Source organism: Acomys russatus, chromosome 7 (assembly GCF_903995435.1).
Source record: "Acomys russatus chromosome 7, mAcoRus1.1, whole genome shotgun sequence".
NCBI classification, from domain to species: Eukaryota; Metazoa; Chordata; class Mammalia; order Rodentia; family Muridae; genus Acomys; species Acomys russatus.
The window spans coordinates 56,242,750-56,258,575 of NC_067143.1; the positions used below are offsets into that span (position 1 = coordinate 56,242,750).

The 15,826-nt window shown below is 38.6% G+C and overlaps 1 protein-coding gene across 1 annotated transcript; it reads right to left on the minus strand.

Moving 5' to 3' along the window:
* Positions 1-4,039: 4,039 nt before the first annotated feature.
* On the minus strand, positions 4,040-4,987 carry LOC127192262 (olfactory receptor 52E8). Its single transcript, XM_051149589.1, has one exon. It carries the CDS (start codon positions 4,979-4,981, stop codon positions 4,040-4,042), a length of 942 nt encoding a protein of 313 aa, XP_051005546.1. The 5' UTR covers positions 4,982-4,987.
* Positions 4,988-15,826: the final 10,839 nt, after the last annotated feature.

The following is a 15,826-nucleotide window of genomic DNA, read 5'->3' on the forward strand; positions in this document are numbered from 1 at the left end:
CAAATTTGTACCATATTTCCCCTTCTATTGCCCTGGTTTTTTTTTCCATTTTCACTCTCACTGGTTCCTTTTTCAGATTTTACACAGTATTTTCATGTCTTTTTTCCTTTCTTTTCCATTTTCTTTTGTGGCCCACAGCATTTTATTAGTGTTTGTCACAGGGTCCAGGGTGAGGGATAACTTGCAAGATCCTGGACTCCTTACCAGTAGTAACATCTCTCCCTCTCCCAGTGACCATTAAATGCCTGTTGATACCCAAGGAGGAGTCAGGTTTCCTAAGTCCCGGCTATCTAGTCCCTACTAGCTATCATTATCTGGCTGTATGTTCTCAGAGGAAGGTGGGGGAGTTCAGGCCACTTCCCCATGGCAGGGTGTTAATGAGCCAGCCTTGTGCAGATCCTGTGTTCATAAACACAGCTACTATCACATCAAGAATGCATCTGCTGAGTAATTCGGTCCTGATTATAACAATGCATATTTTTAGAGCCTTTTCCATAAACTCATCTTTCTCCAAAGTAATTTTCAACCTTAATTTTTTTTTCTTTTTTTTTTCTTTTTTTTTTTTTGTATTTTTTTTTATTAATTTATTCTTGTTACATCTCAATGTTTATCCCATCCCTTGTATCCTCCCATTCCTCCCCCCCCCCCATTTTCCCATTATTCCCCTCCCCTATGACTGTTCCTGAGGGGGATTACCTCCCCCTGTATATGCTCATAGGGTATCAAGTCTCTTCTTGGCTACTTGCTGTCCTTCCTCTGAGTGCCACCAGGTCTCCCCCTCCAGGGGACATGGTCAAATGTGAGGCACCAGAGTACGTGAGAAAGTCGTATCACGCTCTCCACTCAACTGTGGAGAATATTCTGACCATTGGCTAGATCTGGGAAGGGGTTTAAAGTTTACCTCCTGTATTGTCCTTGGCTGGTGCCTTAGTTTGAGCGGGAGCCCTGGGCCCAAATCTGCCTATCATATTGTTCTACTTGTAGATTTCTAGGACCCTCTGTATCCTTTTATTTTGCTATTCTCCCATGCGTCTCTCATTTAGAGTCCCAATAGGATGCCTTAATTTTTATTTCTACATTATACTTCCTAAAACATTTGTGTAAGTTTAAAGTTTTTCCTTCCTGGTGTTTATTTTTATTGTTTGAGAAATTTATACATACATATAACATGTTTTAGTCAAATACATGTCCCATTAAATCCAGTCCAATTCCTCTTCTATCCTCTTACCCATTTTTTCTTTTTTTAAATTAATTTATTCATATTACATCTCAATTGTTAGCTTATCCCTTGTATCCTCCCATTCCTCCCTCCCTCCCGCTCCCCCCTACTCCCCTCCCCTATGTCTGTGACTGAGGGGTACATCCTCCCCCCATATATGCTCATAGGGTATCAAGTCTCTTCTTGGTGACCTGTTATCCTTTCTCTGAGTGCCACCACGCCTCCCCATCCAGGGGACATGGTCAGAAATGGGGCACCAGAGTTTGTATGAAAGTCAGACCTCAATCTCCACTCAACAATGGAGAATTTTCTGTCCATAGGCTAGGTCTCAGTAGGAGTTCAAAGTTTACTGCCTACATTTTCCTTGGCTGGTGCCATAGTTTGAGCAGGACCCGAGGACGTAGATCCGCCCATCATAATGTTTTTCTTGTAGGTTTCCAGGACCCTCTGGATCCTTCTATTTCCCCATTCTCCCATGCTTCTCTCATATAGAGTCCCAATAGGATGTCCTCCCCTCTGACCCACTTTCCTGGTAAGTAAAAGTCTTTCATGGGACATACCCCTTGGGCTAGTGTCTCGATATAAGTGAGTATATACCATTTGTCTCTTTTTGCTTCTGGGTGAACTCACTCATTATGATAATTTCTAGTTCAATCCATTTGTCCACAAATTTTGGAAATTCCTTGTTTTTAATAGCTGAGTAGTATTCCATAGTGTAAATGTACCAGTTTCTTTATCCATTCTTCTACTGAGGGACACTTAGGCTGTTTCCATGTTCTGGCTATTATGAATAAGGCAGCTATGAGCATGGATGAGCATATGTCCCTGTTGTGTGGTAAAGCATTTTCTGTGTATATTCCAAGGAGTGGAAAAGCTGGGTCTTGAGGAAGCCCTATTCCCAGTTTTCTGAGATAGCGCCAGATAGATTTCCAAACTGGCTGTACTAGTTTGCATTCTCACCAGCAATGAAGGAGTGTGCCTCTATCTCCACATCCTCGCCAAAAAGTGGTGTCACTTGAGTTTTTGATCTTACCCATTCTGATGGGTGTAAGATGGAATCTCAGTGTCGTTTTGATTTGCATTTCTCTGATGACTAACGAGGCAGAGCATTTCTTTAAGTGTGTCTCAGCCATTTGATATTCCTCTGTTGAGAATTCTGTTTAGTTCTGAGCCCCATTTCTCAATTGCTATCACCCGTTTTTCTTCCCTACTTCATGTTCCCTCTCTAAGACTTCTCTTAGTGCTGCTTACACGTGCGTGGGTGTAGGGCCATATACTGGAGCGTGGGTTGTATTTCAGGAAACTGTACTCTCCCTTCTCTCGGAGCAATCATTTGCCAATAGCTAGAGCATGGGGTGGGACTTCATGTGCCCTCCCTCTATCCATACTGAGACCTTCTAAATCTTCAAAAGTAAGCATTTACACACACCACTGTTAAACTTACCATTTCTTATTTTCCTATGAAAGTTATTACCCAACACACTCTCTTCATAATTCTACTGTTCAAAAAATATCACATGTGGAGCATGAAAACTATAAATATATGTGTATGTGTGTATGTGTGTAGAATCAGTGTACATGTAAATATCGTAATATGTGTGTGATTATCATGGATCATATCATTTGTATCAAACATATAATAAATACTATTTGCTAAAAAACTAACTATATACCTATGAGTGTATATTCTATGCTATTTCAAAGCCACACTGTCACCTTTTTCCATTACATTAACTTCTAATATCCTTTCTCTGCCTGCTTCTCTATATGCATGAGAAAATCTCATTAGCAGTTAAATAGGATCCTAGTAAATACAATGAATGAGTGAATATTCTTATAAAATCTCTGAGTATATGGAATATTTATAGTAAGTTGATGTCATGTTTTATTGAGGTAAATTGTTAATATCACTATCACTATTACCATCATCCTAGAAGCCACTTAATCTATCCATAATGGCTTTGCAATGACCAGGAATATTCTGCATTGTATTAAGTTCTGAAAAATTCTGAGAAAAGGAAATGGTCACAATTTGGGAGAATTTTTTTGAAAAAAAAAAAAAAAAAAAAAAACAACCTGATAGCTCAGAGAGGCAGAGAAAGCACCCAGGTGAACTTCCTTCTAAGCTCATGTCCCAATGGAGAAGACCCAAAAGGCTCACAAGCTCAGCTGACAGCCCAGGAGAAAAAGGACAAAAAACCCAAGGCCAAAGGTTTGCTAGCTCAAGGCCCAAAAATCCAAAGGCCAAGTTGCTGATGAATTCAAGAGCTTGAGAGCTAAGAGCCAAAGAGCTAAAAACTAAAAGGCTAAAGCTAAACTCCCAAGAGTAAGGTCCAAGTGTTAAAACTCCAAAGACCACTTCTACTTCTACAGGCTGTCTTAAATACCCCTCAATTAAAAGTCTCTCCTACTGTTTAATCCCTGTCATCTGGTTTCTTTCTCTACCTCTTGACCACAGGTTAACTTTATTTAATTTTATTTGTCCTAAATTAGTACTCCCTGCTAAGGATGATATTTGAATAGATCACTTAATTTCCTCAAACATCAATATATTTACTTCAAAAGATAAAAATGTCCTACAATGAGGGCCATCTGTAAGAGCCAACAATATGAATGAAATGCCTACAAAAAGAGATTTTCATAAGGATTTCAGTATTACTAGTACTACCTTGGAAAATAAGATGTTTGTTTCATACTTAAATGACATTTTTACTACAGTATTTTGTCTCTTTTTCAGTTTTCTATGGACTAGACAAAAAATAACTATTTTCAATAGCATATGGGAAAAAATGTGGAGCAAGATCTCCACATTGCTATTGGCTAGTGATCTTTCCGGAACAAAATCCTCAGCACTCGCTCCCGAATCTGCTTGGTCCTTACCCCATAGATCACAGGATTAAGGGCTGGAGGGACAACTACATAGAGATTGGCCAAGAAAATGTGAATATATTGGGGCACATTATGTCCAAAGCGATGTGTCAAGAAAGAGAAAAATGCTGGAGTAAAAAAGGTTAAGATAACACCTATGTGAGAGCCACAGGTATTGAGAGCCTTGAGCCGGGCCTCCCGAGAGGGCAGGCAGAACACTGCATAGAGAATCCTGACATAGGAGAGAATAATAAGTACCACATCCAGCAATAACAGAGCAATGTTGCTGAGACCAAACATGATGTTGACCTTGATGCTGGCACAAGCTAGCTGGGCAATTCCCATGTGCTCACAGTAGGTATGAGGGATGATGTGGTGTCCACAATAGGGCAGCCTCAGGAGGAGAAACACCAGTGGAACAACCATGTATAGGCTCCGCAAAACAGCAATACCTGCGATGACACCAATGGCTTTGTTGGTGAGAATAACAGTATATTGAAGAGGCTTGCAAATGGCAATGTAGCGGTCAAAGCCCATGGCCAACAATATAATGCTTTCCATGACGGTGAAGAAGTGGATGAAGAACATCTGAGAAATGCAGCCTCCAAAAGATATTTCCCTGAGATGGAGCCAGAAGATGCCCAGCATTTTGGGGATGGTGGCTGTAGTCAGACCCAGGTCAATGCAATCCAACATGGCTAGGAAGTAGTACATGGGCTCATGAAGACTGTGTTCAGTTTGGATCACAAATAAAACAGTAGCATTCCCCAGGACTGCAATGAGATAGAGAAAACAAAAGGGAAATCCAATCCAGATGTGTGCATCTTCTAGCCCTGGGATGCCCAGCAGGAGGAATGAAGATGGATGGACTTGTGTGTCATTAGACAGGGACATTCTCTCTCATAGATAGATGTTACAATTAATGCAGATAAGTCTTAATGTATAACTGTTTGTCTACTTAGCCTTGTAGCTTCATTCCTGATCAAATATAAAAATGACCTTTTAATCTTCTGTTCATATTTGTAGAAAGAGTAAAATACTCTCTGCTTTTCATGTGTAAGTCTCCTAAATTTCATATGGTATAAGCTATAGAGCCACCACTACTGCACTGAGCTCATGTAATAACAAAGACTAATACAAAGAGGAGGGAGAAGAAGAAATGCAAACAGAAATGTGCCCAGGAATGCATGGAGAAAATGAAGTTCCAGAGTTGGTGTACAAGGTAGTGTTAATATGCTTCTGCTCAATATGTATAAGAATTGCTCAGGCATTGGTTATCTTGACATTTCCTTATTTGAGAAACTAGAACCCCAAAACGTGATGTGTAGAGTGTTGTCTGTGTGTGGTGTTATGTATGAAGGTGGCCTAGTTCTGAAAGCAGGATAAACAACTTTCCTTCCTTTGTGCATTTGCATGAAAAGGTTATGTCATGGTCTCTATATTTTCATAAATGAAGAGATGAGGCTGTAAGTGTTTCAATTTATATTATAGGAGAAATCATTCATGTCCAGTATAACTCTATTACAAAATCTTACCAGGTTTAGAAAGTACATGAAGATAATGCGGGGGAAAAAAATAGTACTTGACAAAGATAATTTTTGCTCTCTATCTCTCTTGTAGCTATGATAAAGACATGAATTAAAAGGTTGTCTTAATATAGAAAAGGCTTTCATTTGGTTATTTTGAATAAATAAATGCATCTAGTAAAGAAACTGTCCAGATATGGACCAGCTATTGGAAGAGAGAGCTACGCAATCCCCCAATATATTTCAACCTTATGTACATAAAAAAGAGAAGTAACGAGATATTTCTGTTTAGTTCTTTCCCTGATTCTACCTCAGGGCCATGTTAAATGTATATTGCTTTTATACTAAATTCTGAACAAGTAATAAATTAAACTGAGGGAAACAAGCATGAGGCTCATTGCTGCATACTCATTTACAAAAACCATTGAACTAATAACGTGAAAGTAATTGACCGTGTTATATATACTTGTACACAAAGAATATATTCATTTTTAACAAGACTTGACCCTTGAAAAAAATTGAAGTTGTCTACCAGATATGTTTATTAATATAACCTGCCTTTAGGGTATGGTGGATGTGGGTAGAGTGAGTCTTAGAGGGATGAGAGAAAGGAACGAAGTTGGCAAAAATATATTGTATGAAAAAATTCCAAATAAAATACAAAATAGAATTCTATCTTTGGACTTATAAAAATGTTAAGCACGCCAGTCTCTCTTATTCTAAACATATGAATACACATATGCGTTCATAGAGGTGCCCATTTAAAGTTATGAGACATAGCAGAAATGAAAAGTAATTTGCAATTTGAGAAAATGTGTCCGTGTGTATGTGCATATGGATATGTGGCGGGGGGGGGGGGGGATGTGTGCCTTCTAGGATGCTGACACTGAGGAAAAGAAAACTAACATTCTTAACTTTTGGTACATGAAGCTATCTGATATAAAGCTATAGTTCTATTTTTCATTTGCTGCGAGCATGCACAGTAGTACAGTTGTGCAAACATTTTCACAATTCAATCCATCATGTGTTCACAGGGATTCTACAAGTGCAGGTGTCAATCAGGCAATCTGAAGACAAATTTCAGTAAAACTGACCATACACTCCCTTCAGATATACCATTTTGTGTCAAGAAAAAATAAAACTCCAAACAGAGTATTTTTAACTTGTACTGAAAATGTTCTGATAGATGTATGCATTTAACACTGTGAAGAACAGAAGGGGTTAAGAAAAGTCTGAGGAGGAGACTGGAACTTTGGGGGATGAGAATGCATGCCTATGGGTGCACACTAATGTACACAAATGTATGTGTGTAGGTGAGAGTGGGCATGAATGGATGTGCAAATGTAAGCCTCGGATTTTTTTTCCCTCAGACGCCATCTATTATTGTTTTTTTCATCTTAAATTTATTTTTATTTTAACACAAATTCTCTTAGTGACCTAGAGCTCACCTAGTTGCTCAGCTGGTTGGTCAATAGACCCCAGGGCTCCACCTGCCTCTGCCTCCCCAGCCCTAGTATTGTAGCTGTGTGCCAAAAATGCCCAGCTATTTATGTTGGCTGTGGAAGATCAAATTCAGTTCCACATGCTTAAAAGGCAAGCTCTTTGCCAACTGACCTATCTACTCTGAAGTATTCCCCTCATCAAAAAAAAGCATCCCAGGTAAAGAAGAAAAGGCATTTGGTTGTAGATAAAGAGTCAAATCAAAGCAGGGAAAATGGAAGCACACTGACTAATCAATATGTGAAAAAAGAATCTGTGGTCATTTCAGTGACCTTAGTAAGACTCAGTAGGCTGGTGAGTCTTAACTGACTGGTGTCCAGGTCTGTGGCAGTGGTTCTGTAGAGCAGAAACAGAGCAACTCTGAGGCTACAAACCATAGGAAGAACCTATGCCGTGGACCTTTCAAGAAGACATCATGTTCCCACACATCCACGTGTCTACTCAGAAGCACAGAAAAAATAACCATATGGACTTTCTTTTCCATACCTAATTCTGCAACCCTATGACCAACTGTCTATCATAGAGTCTATGCTTCCTCTCAGCTTTTTTTCTGGGTCCTGTTTCATAAATATCTACTGTAAAAGACCATGCTTTGTGATCACTTATCCATAAATTCACTAATTCAAATACATAGTTTGGGAACCCCTTGATGCATCCTGAAAACAGATTTCATGTATCTTTTCTTGCAGTTCTGACATGTGTAAACAGACATATTGATGCAAAGCCATCTTCATATTTTTCCTTAGTTTTACATGTGAGAATTTGAATGGTCATACCAAAAAGTGTATGTAGGGAACCTCCTTGGAGGTTGCATGAGCATGTATATTTTTCTGCATCTGGAGCTTACACAGTCACCATGCCTCCATCTCTTCATCCTATCCAGGTAGACGCCCTTTCTCTGTCCCTCTTAATATTTTTTCTTTGTCTAAATGCAATATGACTTACCTTGGTTTCTAAATCTCTCCGAAATATCAGTGAGAATAACCCTGGGGTACACTGCTTGCTTGCTGAGCGGAAGGAATTTATATTTTGTCCATGGGCCTTATTCCCCTAATAATGCAACCACAGTGTCATGGGAACCCTGATAGAGTGCAGTGTGGCCTCCAGAGAATTTTTCCTCTTAGTCACTTTTTGTATACACAAGATGCAAGGGCGAGGGCCCATTAGTGCTCTTTTGTTTCTTCCTAATTACCTATGCCTTTATTTGCACTGCTAGGACGCATTTGACTTAAGATTTCCAAATTAAGCTTTTATACTCCTGTCTACTTCTGGGATACTTGCTGTTATTCTCCTATTTTTCCTCAATTGATCCCTTTTTCACATAAGTCATTTTACTCCTTCTGTGGTTTGTTTTGGTTATGGATAGATTAACCAGTTTTCCAACATTGCATTTCTGTGATAGAACCTGGTTTATTTCAATGTATCTCACTGACGACAGGCACACCAAACACACTGGACTTTGAAGAATTGGTTTTTTTTTTCTGTGAAAATTGCAGTGATACATCAACAGCTGTGTCAAGAGACTGCCTTTACTTAAGCACAGCTGTAAAAAGAAACCTTGGCAGTGATTTAAACAGCCATTTAAAGTAATTGGGAAAAAAAACCAAAATAAGCACAATTAAAATAAAAGGTAAGTGTCAGCAAAGACACATAGAAATTAGGGAATTATAACACAAACATATGATCTGCAATATAGCAAATTAAGAAGAGGCTCTGAAAGGTACAAAAATTGAACTCTTGGGAAGAGAAATACTTAAAAGACAATGGAAGAAATTAGCAGTATCAAATATTATAAATGATAATAAATATTGATGAGTCTAACTTTTTTGTTGTTTTTTGAGACAGGGTTTCTCTGTGCAGCCCTGACTGTCCTGGAGCTTGCTCTGTAGACCAACTTGGCCTCAAATTCACAGAGATTTGCTTACCTCTGCCTCCCAAGTGCTGGGATAAAGGCACACACCACAATACCCAGCTTGGCTCTAGTTTTCCTTTTTATTAATTTATTTATTTTACATCCCATTCCCAGTTTCCCCTCCCCCTCTCCTCCAAGTGCTCCTTCTCACCTTACCTCCCTGCGACCTTCCTGTCCTCCCTTTCTCTTCAGAAAAGGGTCTGAAAAAAGGAGGCCTCCCATGGATATCAACCTGTCTTGGCATATCAAGTTTTAGTAAGGCTAAGTGCATACTCTCCTATTGTGGCTAGGCAAGGCAGCCCAGTTAGAGGAAAGGGACCCAAAGGAGGGCAAATGAGTCGGAGACAGCCACATGAAGACCCAGCTTCACAACTGTTGCATATGTACAGAGGGTGTGGGTCTGTCCCATGTATGTAGGTCTGTCCCATGTATGCTCTCTGTTTGGTGGTTCACTCTCTGTAGACCCCAATGTGCCCAGAATAGTTCGTTCTGTTTTCTTGTGTTACCCGTGACCTCTCTGGCTCCTTCAATCCTTCCTCCCCTCTTCCATTTAATTGGCCAAGCTCTGACCAATGTTTGGTTATGGCTTTTTGCATCTGTTTCCATCTGTTGCTGAGTGAAGCCTCTCAGATGACAGTTATGCTAGATGCCTGTCTAGAAGCATAGCAGAATACCAGTGTCATGGGTAGGCTCTCTCTTATGGCATGGGCATCAAGCTCGGCCAGTTATCGGTTGGTCATTCCCTCAATTTCTGCTCCATCTTTACCTCTGCATATCTTGTTGGCAGAACAAGTTATGGGTCTAAACTTTTGTGGCTGGGTTGGTGTCCCACTCCGTTCATTGGAAGTCATTTCTGGTTACAGGAGATGGCCCATTCAGCTCCGTATCCCCCCCTTTGCTAGAACTTGTAGGTACGGTCACCCTCATTCATTCCTGGAAGTTTCCATTGTCCTAGCTTTCTAGTTCATCCCCCACTTTATCTCTCATGTTCTCCTCCACACGCCCTCCTCTACCCGGTTTCTTCCCACCACTCACCCCTCTATGTCTCTTCTATTTCCTCTTCTAAGTAAGATTCAAGTGTCCCCTTTGGCTCTCCTTTTTATTTAGCTTCTTTACATCTGTGGATTGTAGCATACTTATCCTGTGATTTCTGGCTACTATCTACTTATGTGAATATATACCAGGTTTATCTGTCTGGGTCTAGGTTAGCTCACTCAGGATGATCTTTTTTAGTTCTACCCATTTTTTTTTTAAATGTCATGATGTCATTGTTTTTAATAGTGGAGATGCTTATAGTGATTTTCTGGTTTGGGGATTATTTTACTAAAGTCCATTTCTTTCAGTTTACCTATATTACCACATGTGACCGAATACGTTCTTAGAAGGTCGGCAATGTTCCAGTGGAAGACCACAGATCCATGAACATATGTTCTTGATGAGTTTGGGGTAAGGAAGGCAGTGGATTTGGAGGAGTGGGGAGAGGGGTGAATGTGATTAAAAATGCATTTTATGAAATTCTCAAAGAACTAATAGAAACTGAGAAAAAAAGAAGTTTATATACCCATTGATATAATAAATATCTTTCTTTGAAGAATGTCCCTTTGTCCTTTTTATATTTTTCAGCAAGCTGTCTGATATCTTAGCATTACCTTACCTCTTTTAGATACTAATCTTTATATCATTGTCCTACATCTTTTAGATATAAACCTTGATTATCTATGTGGTAGTAGTCCTCTGTTATTCTTTCACAACGCCTTTTGTCTGATTTTGTTTTCATATCAATGCTTCTGAGGCCAATTTTAAAAACTCATTGCCAAAACCAGTGCCAATAATCTTCTTACAGGGTGGGAAGACTGCTGGGCAGTTAAAGTTCTTACAGAGTATTTTAGTTTACTTCCAAGCACACACGCCATCTCACAGCCACCTGTAACCCCAGCTCTGACATACATACAACCTATATTTGCACAATATTCAGCAAGTGCTTAACCACAAATAATAGGGACTATTAAAAACCTCAAGCTTGTTACAAGGATCCAAGTAAGTGCAACTAAGATAATGTCAGAAAGCTGCTCCCAGAGAGCCTTTCCACTGCAACAATAGAAACATAAAATAAATGTGGACACCTCAGCTATGGTGGACCCCAGCATACCGGACTCCCATGGCCTGATGGAGTATTTGTTGCAAAAACAATAAGGTAAAAGGAACATACTGACCATGTGTCTATGGTATATCTTCCTGATCTAGTCAACTAGTACAAACACATATTGGAGAAAAGATAACAGTGTTCACAATACTGTTGTGGTGACTAGATACCCATCATCCACTGAATAGATTAAAAAGTGTTATGTGTATACATTAGGGTGCAATTGGATAAAGAAGAATACAGTTACTTAATATCCCTGAAAGAGGATGCAACTTGGGATCATTATGTTACATGAAACAAACCAGACATAGAAAGAGAAAATATCATTTTTTTCTCTCAGTTATGGATTCAAGACTATATGTATGTGTGTGTGTGTCTGTGTGTGTGTGTGTGTGTGTGTGTGTGTGTGTGAGAGAGAGAGAGAGAGAGAGAGAGAGAGAGAGAGAGAGAGAGAGGTGAAAACGGAAATGTAGGAAGTATACTACAGTAGGCAAGGATGAGAAAACGATTAACTTGGGTCAAATGCATGATATACTTAAAGAGATATTTTTTTTCTTTTTTTTATTTATTTATTTTTTATTTTTTCATTTTTTTTATTAATTTATTCTTGTTACATCTCAATTTTATCACATCCATTGTATCTCCCATCCTCCCCCCCCCCCCATTTTCCCATTATTCCCCCTCCCCCTATGACTGTTCCTGAGGGGGATTACCTCCCCCTGTATATGCTCATAGGGTATCAAGTCTCTTCTTGGCTACCTGCTGTCCTTCCTCTGAGTGCCACCAGGTTATTAAATCGAAAAAATATTGAGAATAAAGATACATCAATAAGGTGCTATTGTAGGCTAGCTAGGATAATTAAGTAATACAAGTTAATTGTTAGTTGCTCAACTCATGGTCATGTGAACTACTAGTCTATTTTCATCACAAGAATATACACTCTAGGTTCAACAGATAGATATGGTTCTATAGATAGATAAGTGCTACAGAATACAGCACTTAAATATGTTTTTATGATCTTAAGGATCCTTTGACAATAAGACAGGTTAACTCCTGACAACACCTAGCCTACCTCAGGGAAGATGATGAGCATCAAAGAACCTCCTAATGGAGATGGCTTCAAATGTGGCAAACCAGGCACTGGGAAAAATGTCCTCGCTTCTGGCATAGACAGAACTGTGCCTAAAAGTGGGCAAGGTTGGAAGCAGGCAGAGTCGACAGGCAAACTCTGACAAGACAGGGTAAACAAGTCCTCAATAGTTCCTGCTTCACCAATATGTCTGCCAGATATAATGGGCCACAAGGATGATGACAACGCTCCAGTGTTACAGAAGTTTTGGGTGACTGTCTAGGCAGTGAACTGTCTTTGTCATTTTCTCATGTTGGAAGCTGCTACCTTGCACTTCCTGTTTACTCAGGTAGTTAATTTTATTCCTTCTCAAGTCTGTGATGGAGTTGAAGACCAAGTAGTTTAGCTTTACAATTAAACTTGTTTAGGGGTTAAGTTGTTTTTACGTCTAGATAGAGATTTTTAGGTTGATAGAGATGAGATATGATAAACATTGATATACCTTCAGAACTGTAAACTCATCAAGATAGGAGAGAGGTCTTCTTCAAGTTTGCCAAATACAAATAGGCAAAACACTATGAATGTTACATTTATGTATATAATTCATAGCTGTTTTGTGGTCTTTCTTGCTATATGTAGTTTATTGTATATATGTATAATAATATAAATGTGTAAATAAAAAATAAAAGAATTTTAAAAAATAAGATAAAATCCAAAAAATATAGTATTCAAGAGTGTAATGGTAGTGTAAAGAAAGACATACAATGAAACAGAATTTATAGTTGAGCAGATTACATAACATGAGTCCATTATATGAACTTTCCAAATTAACTAATTAAGAAAATTCATAAAAAAAGCAAAATAATGTTTCCCTGGGGCTGGAAGGAGGAATGAGTAGGGAAGTGACTGCTTCATATCAGTGTTTGCTTTTCAAAGACAAAAAAAAAAAAAAAATGTAGCCAGATAGAGGTGACAATAGTACAGCATTGTGACTGCACTACCTACCAGTGAACTGCAAACTTTAAAATAGTTTTATGACATATATTTTCTAAGAATGAAAAATACTACTGCCTGTATAAATTCCCAATAGAGTTCAAAGCAGATAAAGCAAGTACTACACAGACGGTAGGAGACGAGAATGAGAAGGAAGAAAGAAAACAAAAGGCAAAATGGGAATTGCCAAAAATTATATATGAGATAACAACCAAAAAGGACAATTAATCAAATCCAGGGAAGTTGTTCTCTGAAATTATCCCAGAGTCTCTTCACCTGGCTCATTGACTAATGGGAATTACTTTATTAGAGGAACTGTAGCACCTGGAGACATTATTACTAACCACCTGCTCCAGAGCTTGAGTACACACACACACACACACACACACACACACACACACACACACGGTTAATATCTCATGAGGCATATTAAAGGCTCTTTTAAGCCATGTATCTGCAGTTCAAAACTGAATACACAATTGTTACATGCATGACTCAGAAGGGAAGGAATTTTGGTAAGTCTTTGCAATATATGCTTAGAATTTAGATTCTAAGGAATTGAGTTAAGATTTAGGATACTCACAGAACTTTCAAAGAAGAAAAATATAATTAGAAAGATTACACAAGGAAATAAACATCTACTCATGGGTGAAAATATGTAAGACACATAATGCCAGAGTAGTGAACACAATGTCATGTATCAGTGTTGTAGGACAAGTTTAAGGGGGAAGACATTTGAAAGAAAATTATTTCTCATCTACAATTTTTCAAACATATACAATCTCACTTATTCAACTCAACAATGGACACAACTGTGCATTTTTACCTACATGAAATGGAAACCCTGGGCGTGATGTAACTTGCTTACACTCAGTAAGCTGAGAGCAGAGTCAGAATCTAATCCTGGGTCATAGTCTAAAACCACTAAACATCCTGTGATTTTTACTCAGCTTTTCTATATTTGTTGTCTTTTTGATGACATAATAAGCAATGCACAGAGGAAAAAGTTCATAATAGTTACAGGGCAGAGCAATACATTTTAGTTCTTTATATTTAGAGTGACTTCACAGTGCTTTGACATAAGATGAGAAAAATGTATTAGCTCTTTGGCCTCTCTTCTTTCTCCATATTTCAGAAGAATTAAGGTAAACTCAAAGCTGGTTATTGCAATTTACAGTTAATTACCAGATGAGAAGATAAGGCATGAGGTGAAAAACTCAGCTATATCAGCAGCAACAAGTTCTCTAGGAATTAAGTTTGCAAATGTATAATAAATAACTTCTATTGGCACAGAGTGTGAAGCTCTTTATTATTCTGTGTTCCTAGGAGGTAATCTTCATGTATTTGTTCAAAGTGGGGATTGTAAATGACATATCTTACAGTAAGGGGCAGCCAGGTCATAGAATCATATGGACTTCTCAAAGAATTAACAAAAATTAACTGAGAACATGACCTTGTGTGGAAATTATTTTGATCATGGCATCAGTCAACCAGGAAAGTAGCAAATACAATGTCATGTTGGCCATTAAGTAATCAGGTTATGATTCTGTAATAAGGCCGCAACAAAAATGATTAGGTGTGCTTCCCTACATGAGAATACATCTCCATGCGCATTGTCACACAGTGTCAGGAGGACACTGCATCCCAGCTCAATAGGAGGAGAGTGAGCTCTTCATATTTGTAAATACACAGGCTTTCCTAAGCATGTCTTTCTGGGTCTAACTGCAATTAGCATCCTTTCCCTTTAAGAAACTATATGAATGAATCTAATAGCTTTGAGTGATTTTTACAAGTTCATTTAGTAAGTTTTTGAGCTGAAGATAGTTCAGGAGGCCTGAGACTGAAGATATGAGAAGTGGAGGTAGATGTGAGATGTGTGCCTTAGAACTCTGCACAGTAGCTCTGTGATTTGATGCTCCTGATTTTCAACTAGAAGTCAGCAGGCTCTTATAAAGGAAATTCACAAGGGGAAGATGCTCCATGGACCACCATTTCCTTTTGCTAGATAATGTTAAATTCTTAACAGAGGTTAATTTGCTTTTAAACACTCAGATCCTATGAGATATGTGAGTTGGCTTGTAGACTCTCAATTTGGCTCCACTGACTTCTTCTACTTTTTAATCTATTCACTTTGGGGGCACTAAACACCCTGTTATAATTATCATGGCTTTATAGAACCTCAAGATATAGTAGTCTAAATCATGCACATTTTTCCTTTGAGGAAATGTGTCATTTATGCTTCCTCAGACTCATTTCTTCCCCCCCCCCCGTCTCTCTCTCTCTCTCTCTCTCTCTCTCTCTCTGTGTGTGTGTGTGTGTGTGTGTGTGTGCGTGTGTACTGCTTCTACTAACAAATTTACAAAGAGAGATATAGACTGTCACATCATTAATTTCAACTTGTTTTGAAAACTTTACCCTTCTCTTTATTGGAATATAGGAATACCAGGACGTGGCTTAACTTACTAAACACTTCTCCATGAAGCCAAGTGCAGCAGAATTTTTGTCAGCAAATTATAACTGTATGATACAACATAGGAAATAATGACAGAGCCAATGTTTTTCAATAGTAAATATCAAACTAATGAAATCAATTGTT

What these genes read in the sequence shown, in the direction of transcription:
- LOC127192262 (XM_051149589.1), bottom strand. Translation starts at nt 4,981, where the DNA reads ATGTCCCTGTCTAATGACACACAAGTCCATCCATCTTCATTCCTCCTG.